This window comes from Puccinia triticina, chromosome 11A (assembly GCF_026914185.1).
Source record: "Puccinia triticina chromosome 11A, complete sequence".
NCBI classification, from domain to species: domain Eukaryota; kingdom Fungi; phylum Basidiomycota; class Pucciniomycetes; order Pucciniales; family Pucciniaceae; genus Puccinia; species Puccinia triticina.
Window position 1 is genome coordinate 4,753,447 of NC_070568.1, and position 14,159 is coordinate 4,767,605.

Consider the following 14,159-nt stretch of genomic DNA (forward strand, 5'->3'; position numbering starts at 1 on the left):
GAAAGGCAGAAAGCAGAAACAATTAGTTAAACACGTCAAAAAGTTTAAAATAATGATTTAATTTAAATCATCTCTCACCTTTGTCAATATTTTTGTAGAAGCCAGCATTACTTCCAAGGGAATATGATATGTGTTTTATTGGAAAATTTAAATATTTATTGTGGTAAGAAGGACCTTTATCTTGATGAGTAGCAAAGAACATAGCAATTGTGGAAATCTCTATGGTGTTTTCATGCTTGAAGAATTCCTTGTAGTCTTCAATAGTTATCAAATCATGTTTGTACATGAGATCAATTGTCAACAAAATCAAATTCTGGAGGACAATTCTTTTTTTATAATCAAGATCATCTTTGTTATCAACTGCTTTTTCAATTTCCAATAAACCAAAGCTATTTAGGACACAATTTAGCCTCTTGACCAAATCACTACATGTACTTCTTTCCAATGTCGTGGGTACTTTGCTGTGAATCTTCAAATTTAAAAAAATTTGGTAAGAAAATATCTTCTTTGATTTGAGCTTTATTTTCTCCATGGGGGAAGATCCTAACTGAAAGTAGATAAGCTGAGGAATATCTCCTTTTTTAACCCATTGGCTCATGATTGAATTTCCTCCACCCATTTCATTCAACTTGTTCTCCATATGTGGCAACAGTAGATCTTGAATGTGAATTAGATCTAGAAGATCATCTGAAATCTTGATGGTACCATGATTATTTTGTGCCAGTTGGCTGTTCAGAATCTCTCCTATGGCTCTTGCAACAGAAATTCGCAATGTCTTGAGTTCATAAATTAAATCCAGAACTTTCACTGTGATTTCAAGAATAAATTCAACTATCAATTTTCATGGAAAGAAGACTACAGTTTAGATATGTTGAAGAAGAATTGTTCTTGGTCCACAACTTACATGGGTCCCATGATGCCATGGGCCTGATGTATCTGTAGTTTCTATTGTAGACTATTTCAGCCAAATCAAAAGCTGAAGTTTTTATCAAAAAGTGGTAATCAGCTACAACAATTTCCTGATAAATTGGCCTGGTTTCTAGTAAGAAATACAAATCAGTGGAGAAAATACCTTCTATCTCTTCCTCCATCTCTTGGCTATTGAATTTCCCTGTGTAAGATATAGAATGGATCAGGTGGCCATAAACAATTTCTGCAAAGGATGAGTGAGCTTCTGACCTATTTCTGGTGATCCAATGTACTTTTCTATGGAACTGTTTATATCCATATCCAGTTGCCTAAAATCAAAATTTCCATCATCCAGAAGTTCCACTACATTTCTTTTGGTCAATTATCTGGGAGAAAGGGACTGATGATTATTCTTGAAATTTTCATGCATGTGTGACCTACCTGGTTGTAGTGATGCATGTTCAAATGCAGCTCTGAAGTATTTTTCATAGTTATATTCAAAGAAATTTCTGATGTATATGTCATAGGGATCTTGATGTAAGTTTTCATATTTGGCCCCATAATTTCCAACCATTTCCATGCTGTATGCATAATGGGAATATTCTTCAAGTCTCCGACTCCTGGTAAAGTAAAGATCAAAAAATAGTTAAAATATTGTTTTCAGAGATAATTGGCCCAGTTTGAAATTTGTCTGATTAATTTTTGCCAATGAGTCATGGTGATATGTGGGAATCATCCAGGTGATAAACTTCATAGTCTTTTTGACCAGGAAAGGGTAATCTTAGCCTGGGAGTTTATAGATTGTTGGATGGGAGAGGGAGAGTATGGTTTCAATCCTTGCTGGTCAAATATCAAATCAAGAACTGAGATTTATCCCTTGGTTGAGCAAGGAATTCTCATTGGGGAGTATTTGGGGTATATTTATAATCCCTCTGGGCAGGAGAAACCCTTTTTGTGTAAATTTTTGGCTATATCACCAGCTGGGAGGAATCCCTCCTGGCCTGGTCCACAATGTATTATTTGGCAGATTTTCAGACTTGGAGTTACCATCCTGAGCTACTTGATCCACATTGAATGTGTAAAAGTTTTTCAGGATAAAAATTATAACTCTTCAAATGAAGAAGATATATCAAAAGGTTATGAAATTACAAACTTTTCTTTCCAATAAAGTGTCACTACAAAATATTTAATGAGAAACTTTGTTAGTAAATCTTTTTAACATTGATAAAGAAGTGGTCCACCTATTTCGTCTTCCCCCATAGCATATCTTGAAATGGTGTTTCTTATATTTGATATCAATTCCTGACTCTTGATTCCAGGCATGAATCTCTCTACAAATCATCAATTCCTCTTGTCAATATTCATGAAAAAATGATTACAGGTTGAATAAGATCAAAGTTGGCTTGCCTATTTCCTGTGTTGTGCCCATTAATTCATTCACTATGGCACAAATTATAGCAAATCTCAATCTTTTGTTCTTTATTCCATCGAGAAATTTCACTGCAAAGAATAATTTCTTGGATTCAACCTTCAGGGAACATCACAGAATTTGAAATGGAATGAGGAAGATAATCATTCCTCAATTGATTGAAAATTTTTTGACTTACATGATTCTCTTATGTGTCTAATATTGGCCCAAGTGTGCATAGCATTGTACTCTGCCACAGCTTTTTGTTCAGAAGGTCCACAATTTTCAGTGCCAAGCTGTTTTTTTGCATATGGATGGGAAGAGAAGAAATACCTTTATCTTCTTCAGAGATTTTTTCAGCTTTCAAATCCTCTTTGAAAGAAACCATGAGGGGGGTGCTTAGTACCTTTTTTAAAAATGGTGATGGATGGGTGGGTGATTCACGTATTCCTTCTGGACTTGTGGTCTCCTTTTTAACTTGGATCTGATTGGAAGCTTTTCCAGTCTGATTTTCAATTTCACTGGGGAGATGCAATTCCACGTTATTGCGGATATCAGATGAATCAATCACTGTATTTGCAGTGTCTGTGTGGCCTGAGGACTGCATTCCAGAAAAAACTAGTTTTTTTGTTGTTGGAGATATTTGAAAATGTTAGTCTAGCCACAAGTTTATGAAGTTGCTGAAAGATTGAAAGCAGCCCCACTGGCCAGCCCCCGGCTTAAATTGCATACCATGTTCAAATGAAGATCCTGAATCACGACCAGAAAATGCAGGTAAGCTTTGAATTGCTGGCAAGCAGCATAAAGCTGTAATTATGATATTTTTTTGTAATTGGGAGAAACCAGGCATTCCGACTGATGATGAGAAATACTGGAAAAACAAAAGCTTGGAAATAGATATTTTGGTTAGGTGAAAATATGGAAGCTTTTGATGAACAGAGAATTTCAATCCATGTGTATTTCCTTTTTATATAGACTCATCCATTCTGAATCTGTCTACAGACTGAAGAATCAATCAACCTACATACATAGCTACACAGCTTGAGGGAAGTATGAATGAAGCAAAACTTAAATATAGGGTGAAAACCTGTCACAGAAAATGCCTGGTGCGGCTAGTTCAAAGAAACATTACCTGGGCCCTCATCTTTGGACTGTGAATTTGTTTCAACAAGGCAAGTGTTGCAAAGGCAGTACATAGAAGTATGTAAGAGCAACACCACAAACATTACAATAAATGTATTGCATTGGGCAATACTGTGTATTGTATTTTTTTCCAATCCCCAGCAAAAGCAGTATTATTTATTGTATCAAAAACCCAATACAATACAGTTGTATTGTATTAAAAAAATTTACACATCTAGTTCTGGGTGACATGGACAAAACCAAACCCAGTTATACTCACACTATTAGATTGTATTGGCTCCCTACTACACACTTCTTTGATATGTATGGATTGTATTGATATACAAATACTATCAGGCACAAAAACTGATCCAACAGCAAGAACTACCAATCAGTTTATTGGATTTGTTGCATGGTTGGTAAGAGAAACTGCATTGGTTCCAGCTTTAGCATATATTCAGCTCATACAATTAACTCAATCCAAGTACTCAAAAGCACTTGGTCTGAGTTAATTGGACAAAAATTCTTCCCAGATTAGGATTTGGATTGAGTAGGAGTCAAGTAGTCCGTTTCTGATCCTGGATTTCTGGAAGTAAGCATTATTTTGTTTTGTTTTTAGCAACTCTGCTGATGCTACATCAGCAAATAATGTAAAAAAAGTTGTGAATTTTACATTAAATTTCATTCAGGTCAGCAAGTCGCCAGCAGAAACAGTTCTATGTGATGCACTAAACATTAGTGAAATCAGCCAAGTGAGCCATCAGCAGAGCTGCTAAAAATTCAGATGTGTGTTGTGAAGTGTCCTATTGCATGCATTCTTAGACTCATTCATATCAAGCACTGCCCCCCAATCAAAATATTCAGGGACTGGAACCAACTAAGAAGACTCCCTATGGAGAAAGTTTCATATGTGTGCTCCAGAACCAATATTTTGGCATTTCAGATGGGGACGGAAATGAAACAACAGGAAGGCTGCCCAATTTAATGTTAACGGTCTAAGGCCTGAGTACAGAGTTGGCAGAACACACTGGAAAAGAAGGGTCAGCTTCCAAGCACTACAGTTGCAGTAGTCATCCATTGGGTCAAACAGGCAGTCCAAAGTTGACAACCAGACGTGGGCCCAACCTGAGAGTCTGATGTAGGCCCAAAACTCACCTTGACCACATTTTTGGGGTCTTTGGAGGTTGTACATTCCAAATCTATGTGGGCTTGGTGATTGCTCCAGCCAAAAAAGGGTTTCATTCTTTTCCTCAATTAGGACCCAGGCATATATACATACTGTAAGCCCATAGATAGGGACTTGTACATATTTTATGGGGTTGTGAAATTTTCTTTAGAAGCATGTTGACTCTCAATGCTGCATTCCAAGGGATTCATTGGTGCCTAACCACCCATGTCCCCTGCAGGGTCCCTAAAATTTTCCAAAACAAAAAAATTGGGGCCCCAAGCTGGGACCAGATGACTCCCACTACTGTATGTACCCAAAAAATGCAGCAAAGATTAGGCCCTCATTTGGCAGAAAGAAACTTACAGGGTGCACATATTAGCCCGGTTCACATTGGATTTTTAAGGCCATTTTTATCCATTTTATCATTAAAATTTATCATTTCCTTCAAGTTGGTCAGATTCTTCTGAAACCACTTTTTCTGATGATTGAAAAATTTGTCAAAATTTTATGATAAAATCAGATAAAAATAGGTTTAAAGTTGCCATCGTGAACCAGGCTATTTATCAGATTTAGTGGAGATTTGGTGGCTTGCCTTTTCTTGCCCCTCTGAACCAAAGACATCAGAAAAAGGAGAGTTGCTCCTCCACCCCCAAAATATACACCCATTTTTGTACGCCAAAGGAATATGTACGATTCAATATCCAATGAAAAGTGCTTATCAAGAGAATATTATATTAGAGCAATTTTGTGTGAGTGTGTGTGTGTGTGTTATTTAGTATGTAAATATGTTGGGTGTATGTAGAATGGAGAGAAAGCCAGAACATAAATAAGATAAAACCAAAAAGGAATGAAAGCAAGAGTCTATGGGTGAGAAAGAGACACACACACACAGGGAGAGAGAGAGAGAGGAAACAATAAAAAAGGAGGGATATATGGGGCCGAGAGGGAAACGCGAACGGGTTGTACATCGCAAACCGTACAAATACATACACACCAGGGTTTTCAAGTATATATAGACAACAAAAGCAAACCACTAACCAACCAACCAAAAGAGAGAATGAATGACTAAAAAAGATATGTATGAGATCAACAAACACCACCAAAAAACCGATAATTATGTGTAAAGTAGGGAGAGACAGAGAGAGAGGGATGAAGTCGGTTAAGGTTCACAAGTCTTAGAGAGAAGTCTGAGTTGTTCGGAGCTCAGACACTTGATTTTGAGGCAAGTGAGGAACCATTTCGAGTCGGTTTCGAAGGTGTAATTGCGGATAGAACGGGTCTGAAACTCGCGAATTTTGAGGATGATTTTGGCGTAGGTCCGGAGCTTGTGGATGTTCACCAAGGGGTAGTAGCCAGGCTCTTCAGAATGGTCTTCGTCGTCCTCCTTCTGGGCAGGTGGAGCGCCGATCGCCGGCAGTGTGGGTAGGTTCTCAAACACTTTCGGGTTCGATAGCTTCTTCAACTTGCCCGTATTCGGCTCAATTTCCACCGGCATGCTCGGGTCAGTCGGGTCTAAGTATGTCGGCAACTCATCATTCACCGTCAGATCTCGCAAGTAAAGACCTGCAAAACAAACCCGTTTTTATTTATCTATTATTAGCGATTTCCTATTCATTTCTAGTTGAGTAGCAATCGAAAGTTGACTCACCCAGGAATGGAATACACGCGTTGTTTGAGTTCGAGACCCGACTATAATTGTGACTGGTGCGGACGTTTGAGCTTGCAGGGGCCTCAGAAGGATGATGGAGGAAGTGCGCCGAGCCAGCACCTGAGTGATTGCCAGCAGGATTGACGGGGAGATTACCGCTGTTGTTATTTGATGCCGAAGTGGCGGTTTGGGCAGGGGTGCTGGGCGAGTCGTTGATCAGACTGTCTTGGACGTTCCGTAAAGACTTGAAGTTCGAGAGGTGCGACGTGAACTCCTTCAGGTCTCGGAACATTCGCGACTCCCATATCCCTAGCTTCGACCATGTTTTCTTTAGCCTCTCTACATACGGCGTCTGTAGGCCGTGGATGATTTGCGTCAGGGTTTGGAAGTTATTCTGTCGATAACATTTCTAAGAAGAAGAATAAAGTACGTGCGGTTTGATTTGAAGTTAGAGATCAGAGAGCAAGAGATTTTGATCGTCAAGAAAAGAGAAACTTACAAATGCCAATCTGATGAATTTGCCCAAGAGAGCGACACGTTCGTCGAGATTTAAAGTGAGAACCAACTCGGAAGCGACCCAATTGCAAGTCAAGTTAAACCTCATAATGAGGGCATTGATTTCGGTTCCGTCAAGTTTTTGAACAGGAGCGCCAACGGAGCGGTTTGAAGGAGAGTTAGAGGCATGATTTGAATTGGGTTGGATCCTGCCTTTGATCCGCATCTTTTCCTTGGCTCTTTGCTTCATGAAAGTCTCCCAACACGTCACCGCATCCTCTCCAGAGACGCCCTTCTTCTTCCGCGACCCTCTCTGGCCGGCCCCGCCACTGAGATTGGCCTGGTGGTGAGAATAGCTTCTGTCTTCTTGCCATTTGCTTAATAAGAGTTCTTGCCAGGTGATGTTCCTTAAAAGATCTCGCTCGATTAAACAGAACTGCTGGGCAAGGATTTCCGTCCGGCAGTCTAACAGGAATGAGCGATGGACTGGTGGTAGAGGCAAACTGTGGATGATTGCCGGTTTCCCAGCCATCGAATTATATGGGGGCGGGGGCGGGGTCGGTAATGCCGGGATTGGCCTACTACTGGTTCCTTTCTGCTTGAGTTGGCCACTCGACCTTGCTGGGTTGTTGGTAGCTGAGAACAACTTGTGTAGCGAGCCTTTGCGAGTCATCACTTGCTGACTGCGTACAGCCAACCTCCTCCCATTTCCTCTGAGGGTTTTAGTATGGTCATCCGAGTGGTCATTTGTCACTCCAATATCGTCTAGCGATAAGCCCTTCGAATGTGCTGTAAAGAATTTGATCCCAGGCTTGGAAGCCATATGTTTGGGAGTGATCACAACGGGTAGTTTGGGTGAAGCCAGACTTGTTTCCGTTACATCTGCCGAGGGTGCCTTGGAAAATTCAGGGGTTCCTGATATGATCAGGGAGGGGCTAGTTGCTATGATGGGTTGAGTATCTGGTTCATCTTCATCTCCTTCAGCTATTGGCGAATCCAATCCGGAGCGTTCGGGCAAAATACTCATTGATTTCCTAGCAGGTTCACATTCTTCATATTGTGCGACTTTATCTTTAGTAGCGTCATCTTCTCCATCTTCCTCTTCCTCCTGGTCATCATCTTCATCTTGCTCGTCCTCATCCTCATCCTCCTCGTCACCATTATTGGCGTCCATCGCATCCTCGTCACTCTCGTCTGATGCATCTTCCCCTTCGGCAGATTCGGAGCATGTTTCGAGTTCATCAGCGTCGTCAGTCTGAGAATTGTAGCTATAACGATCGGCGGAGGTAGAATGAGAGAAAGTTCTGGTTCGTCGAGAGGCTTCCATGGACTTGATCATCTGCAACTCTACCTTCCGAGCCTTCTCCTTTTCTCGATCAGCATCGATGACTCCCTCCAGCCGACGTAAAGCTGCTTCGACGTCTCCCGGCTCATCATCATCACTTTCAAGCCCATCGGCGACAAAGTTCGCAACCACTCCCGGTGTCCCGTTGTCAGATCCACTCTGTTCGGTTAAACTGGATTCTTGAGTGGATGGAGCAAGAGAAGATGTAGCACTGTTCGGAATAGATGATCGGTGCGAGAGTTTGCTACGTCTAAACATCGATGCTGCGATCGAGGGGACCCGTCTAGTGCCTATCGACGAACTCGTCTCAGTTGACATCCTTTTCGAGCGATCGTCATTTCTCAATAAACCACCTTTCAAATTGAACAGCGATTTCCGACCAAAAGCAATGGCCTGCTTCAAGTCAACTGCACCAGGTAACCGTCGAAGTTTTTGTGTGCCTACTGGAGAGTCTTCATCGCTGTCAAACAGATCGAGGTCGTCTAATTGGACGCTCGTCGGTCGTCCGCTGAGGTCCCGCTCGCCATTTGGGGAAGAAATGCTGATCGAAAAAGGGTTCAATCGCGGGCTTTCCTCTGAGTGTCTGATGAATGAGTTTGAATGCTCTGGTACTGTGCCAGAATACGATTCATCCATCGAGGCCCGCATAAGGACCGGACACATATCCTTGTTTGTGAACTTTTTCCTCAACTGCTTCTTCAGAAGGTCCATCCCTCCACCGGCAAGAGCGAGACGATGGGCTTCGGATTTGATGGTCTCGGTGCTCATTGATCCATGTAAAAGGTGTTCATCGCGAACGGGGGTAGATTTAGTAATCACATGCTGTTCTCCAGAAACATCTGTAGATACCTGAGCGTGGACACAGAGAATTAACATGGTGCTCAATTTGGCGATCGATCAACTGGATTTTCACTTACCACGACGAGATCCCCAGCAGAAGTTTGAGTCTGAAGTTCTCCTTCAGATTCAGAAGGCATCGAGTGGGTTGTACAAGTGGTATTGGACAATGAGGATGATAACGACAGTTGGCTTTCGGAACAGTTGTCATATTGGACCACAGGTGAGGCCGACGACTGATCTACGTCCACCGCGCTTTCGGGTCCTACATTGGTGCTGGCGTTCCCTTCATCCTTCGAAGATTCGCCGGAATCTACTCCGGTAGGTTCTTTGGCAGGATTATCCTGGTAAGAACTGGTCGAGGAATCTTTCTGAATCTCGAAGAAGCTTAGGTATCTCTCCAACCCACCTTTGGCGCATAAGAGATCCCCAATCTCATTCTGTTGTTGATCATGCTGGGAGCCTGTTTCCCGAGATAGGGAAGAGGAAGACGAATCAGGTGCAGAAACGGCTCCACTATAATGGCTGCTGGTGATCGCCGGGGTAGAGGCCAAATGAGGACCAGAACGATTATCGATCATCCGCTTGAATCGGCCAAACGTGCCCATCGTAGAGGTGAAATAACGCTGGAAAGGATTGTGGTGTTGCGGAAAGCTTAAGCCACTTTGACTGAACGGGGCGGATGTGTGATGGGAAAGATTCATCCTGGGTTGGGCGCTGTTGTGTGACTTAGGTATGTCGGAGGTACTGTTGGGGGCTCTCATACGAGAAATCATGAGCTGACGCTGATGTTGCATTGGTAATGTACTGCTTGCTTGGTGGAGGGAGAAGCGCGATAGATCTGAGTCAACCTCCTTTGAAATAATCTGATGGCGAACACCATCTCGGGCTCGTCGAGTGTCAGATTCGAAGACTTGTTTAAGTTTCGAAACCAATTTCTCATCCGACTTGGATGAATCCACGTCGGTCGATGCTTGAGGAGCTTCCCCTTCTCGTAAAATTTCTGGTGCCCTGGTCGTGTCCTTCTCATTGCGAAAGGAAGAGAATTCGAGTGGAAAGAAGGAGCTCAATACGTGAATGATGTTAACCAAATATGAGGACAACTCACGTGATCATCCCCACAAAGCCTTAGATCGCTTCGGGCAAAGTTGGCGGCGCGAACTTGAGCAAGAGTGTTGACGGAATGAGCCCTTCCGTGCCCGAGATCAGATTTAGGTAGGGCGCGTTGAAGATCAATGAGATCAGCGGTGTGAGATCTGCGATTGCGCCTGGCTGAAGTCTGGTCATTTAGTCTGCTTGGTTCCGTAAACAGGTCTCTGACGTCCACTTTGGGAAGTTTGCGATTGAGTTCCTTTGGCTTTTGGAGCGAATCAAGTTGATCGATGTGTTTGGTAGAATCAAATTCATCCCGAGCAACTACATTAAACGACTGGTGATGGGTTAATTGAAGCTCTTTCAAAACTTTCCGTAGATTCTTTAAGATCTTCAAGTCGTCATCTCCACTGTAAGACGAAGGTGCTGCTGTGGGGGAATGGTGGTTAAATTTATCGCTATCGGAAGTAGGATGAGTATCGAGCCGACTGATGACCCGTTGAACCCGCTTGATTTTTTCGGTCAGATTTTCCAGCCAGTTGTGTAGTTCAGTTTGCAGAGAAATGTCGGCTAAGAAATCATCCTCAAAGTGATGAAGCAGCCAATGGCGAATCATCACAAAAGTTCGAACTTTGGCCACCCTTCTGAGCGTTTCACTCTGGTGATCTATTGAGATCAGCCTGCCGTCGATTCCTAGAATGCCTTTCTCCAAGTTGGGATCAATCAAGAAACTGTGCAAATTCCACTCGGGCAGAGTTTTGGCGTAACTGGGACTCCTGAACATGATAGACCATTCGAATCTGGAAGCAAGTAGTTGGGCCAGTTCCGAGGGTTTCATGATCGCCCGGTAAGTATAGAAAAATTCAACCAGGCCGAGGGAATCGATATGAGTCGTCAGTTCGGCAACCCAGCGTTCGATAGTGGCGGCCATGAGGATCCGATCGTTCCCAAGTTTGGGGCTATGTTCCTCGCCAGGCAAGATGGGAGGAGGCCGATGAAACTCCTCTCGAGATCTTCGGTGATGATTATCATCGTGAGGGTGACGTACATCCGTCAAGAGGTTGGGAGATGAGTTTGAAAGTGAGTCAGTGTTGGAGTGATGGCTGGCCGGAGTTCTTGCCGAGCGACTCCATCTTTTGGAATTGCTCGGACTGGATGGCGAGGCGAAAGCAAACGAATTTGAATTGAAGGCGTGCGTCAAACGGCCCGTAGAATGATCGATGCCGAGGTTGGAAGTGCTGGCGGAGGCGGGGTGATGAGGGTAATGGCGAGTTTCGACGGTAGCCGAAGCACGCTTGCGGGATGCTGGATACACGTTGGCTGCTGGTTGCTGGCGGGGGGCACTCGACGGACTCTCGGCCCAGATGACAAATCGTGGATCCTTATGAAAGGGCGGGTTGAGATTTGGACAAGGCCCAAGCAGATGGGAGGAGTTCAGAGAAGAGCTCATGGAAAGACCGAGATGTTGTGAGTGGGAGGGGTTCGAGGAAGTTTCGGATGGGGTAGATGAGCCGGTCAATTCGGGCGACAGAAATCGACGCATGAGATCGGCCGGGTCTCGGCGATGAGTGTGAATGAAAACATCAAAGATCCCGGGGTTCTGGAATCTCCGGGGACGAGCCGGTGGCGCGGAAGAGTGATGGCCGGACGGGCGCAGATTCTGAAGGTCGGGCGAGGGCAGGTTCTGATGGTCGGCTGGAGGTGAGGGTGGGTGGTCATCGGTGGGGGGGAGGGATGCGGCGAGCGAGTTGAACTCGGTGCTCGGCTTGGCAGTCCGGATGGATTCGTTTGAAGCGACGCCATGCATGGTTGGATGTGTGGAGGAGGGGCCGATGGGTTGAGCCGAATGATCGCTTTCATCTGAGTCGGGATGCTCGAGCTGGATGGTCTGAGACAGTCGCCACCGGGCAACTGGGACAATCGGCCCAACGTGTGCTTCGACGGTCAGGGCTTGGTGACCGCAACCATGACATCCCCAAAAGGGGACAGCACCCTGGAAACCCCCCATGGAGCTGGGTAGCCAAAATTCTGATTCTGGCAGGATTCATACATCGGGGGGCACCGGGGAGTAGCCTTTTTCAGTGTGTATGCTACACCCCCCCCCCCCCCCCCGGGGAACCCCAGAACCCGGAGAAAAAGCTGGGTTCTGAGGGTAGTAGCAGTTTTAACCAACTTTTGGCGGAAATTTCATACATTTCTGCCATGTTTGATGCCCCTCTTGGGTTTCAAAGCCCATTCCTACCAGCTTCATGCCTGCTGTTTACACTGCGCAGGGGGTTGTATTGGTTGCAACCCCCCGCAGTAAGGTCAACCAGAGGCAAAGGAATATCCCTTAACACAAATCCCTTCCTTCTGAGGAGGCGCAAAGCGCCCCCAAAGGAGGGACTTGAATATATTGTCCCAAATCTTATGTGAGGGCAACCAGCCATTTGGCTGGGGAGGGCATTACAACCCCCAAATCACCCACTCTGATTCTGGTCACACCTCTCAGACCATTGAAAAGTAGTGTTTTTTTGGCATATGTAGGGCCCTCAAAGCTCCACATTTCCATAGCATTAGGAAACTGTATTAGGCATTGGAGCAATCCACCCAATGCAGACCCAGATAAAATTATGGATCAATCTGGTCCTCATAGCATAAATAGCATAAGGCATACATCATAAGCCATATTTACGTGCCGACAACTACAAATATGTACATATTTCATTAAAAATACAATTTGATACTTCAAGAGCCGCAGGACTCTCCCTGACCCAACAAGAGCAAGGGTCAGCAAAGTCTAATTTCCCAAACCTGTAAGTGCCCTTGCAAAAAAAGCTGCTGAGCAGGCTATTTATGGCCAAATTTCACCCCAAAAAATCCAGACAACTGTGCCAAAAGGCATTAGAGAGAGTAAATTTATTCATTTTTGATCTTGTGTTGAGTTTATTTTTTATCATTTCCCCGCCAAACTTTGGCTGTCCTCAGGCCAAGATGGTCCGCTTTGAGGTGGTGGTGTTGCAGAGCAATCCCACTGCAGCGGCGTATGACTGACTCAGGACTAGAGATGGCCCCGACAAACCCCTCGCGGGTACCTGCTGTCCGCTGGTGGGTACCCACCCATGGTCGGTGGGTACCCGCCAGCGTGTGCGTGTTCGAACTTAACTAAGTCCCGCCTGAGGCTTCGCCGGAGGGACTTATGCCCTATCAGGAATTCTCGCGTGAGACTTTCAGATATTTGATCCGTGAAAACGTTATATTCCTCGCCACTCCTGCAGATCTCATCCTCCGTTCTTGAAACCCATTTTTCCTGATGCGCCTCCTCATCCCCTTATTTGTTGTATTTTTACCATTCTTTGTATCTTTGTTCATTTTTTTTTATAATTTTTTTTGTGAAATCTCGAATAAAAGGAAAATAACTATCATATCCCAGCATACCACCGGGATTTGTGAGCACAGACCAACTTATTACTTAGCGCCGAAAACACGACCGCTTCAAGGATTGATCAAGGCTAATGCACGTACGTGATATCACGTTGTATCAGATCTGCCAATCGCGCACGGGCTTTGTTGTTTAGTGATCCGCTCCGAACCTGGGGAATCATGTTTTGCAAAGTTTTCAAAAAATAAAAACAGCACGAAGATGAAGAGGAGATGGTCCCAAATTGTATCAGAAGAAAGAGACGATGTAGGCCTATCATGCATTAAATTTTTGAATTGCTAGCTAATCATCAAGGTTGAGTTCTGGGCACTCAAAGTTGAGTACCACCAAAACTCAGAATACTGTCACGCGAGAATTCCTGATAGGGCGTAAGTCCCTCCGGCAAAGCCTCAGGCGGGGGAGGGACTTAGTTAAGTTCGGTGCGTGTTCGGGTGCGGATGCTGGATTTCTGGGAGAAATCAAGCGGGTACCCGGGTATTCTAGCGGGTACCTGCTCTTGTGGCGGCTGCCATGACGACCAGAAGGACTGGGAAGGCCTTCCTTCTGGTCAAAGAGGTTTTGTAACCTCTTCAACTGGAAGGCCTTCCTTCTGGTTGAAGATGTTCTGTAACCCCTTCAACCGGAAGGATTCCTTCCAGTCGAAGAGGTTCTGTAACCCCTTCAACCGAAAGGATTCCTTCCAGTCGAAGAGGTTCTGTAACCCCTTCAACCGGA

At 44.4% G+C, this 14,159-nt stretch overlaps 1 protein-coding gene across 1 annotated transcript; it reads right to left on the bottom strand.

Moving 5' to 3' along the window:
* Positions 1-5,766: 5,766 nt before the first annotated feature.
* Positions 5,767-11,831, bottom strand: PtA15_11A457 (uncharacterized protein; the record flags this gene model as incomplete). Its single annotated transcript, XM_053161367.1, has 5 exons — positions 5,767-6,170; positions 6,256-6,664; positions 6,755-8,944; positions 9,013-9,954; positions 10,041-11,831. The coding sequence occupies 5 exons, from the start codon at positions 11,829-11,831 to the stop codon at positions 5,767-5,769; spliced, it is 5,736 nt and encodes a 1,911-aa protein (XP_053025321.1).
* Positions 11,832-14,159: the final 2,328 nt, after the last annotated feature.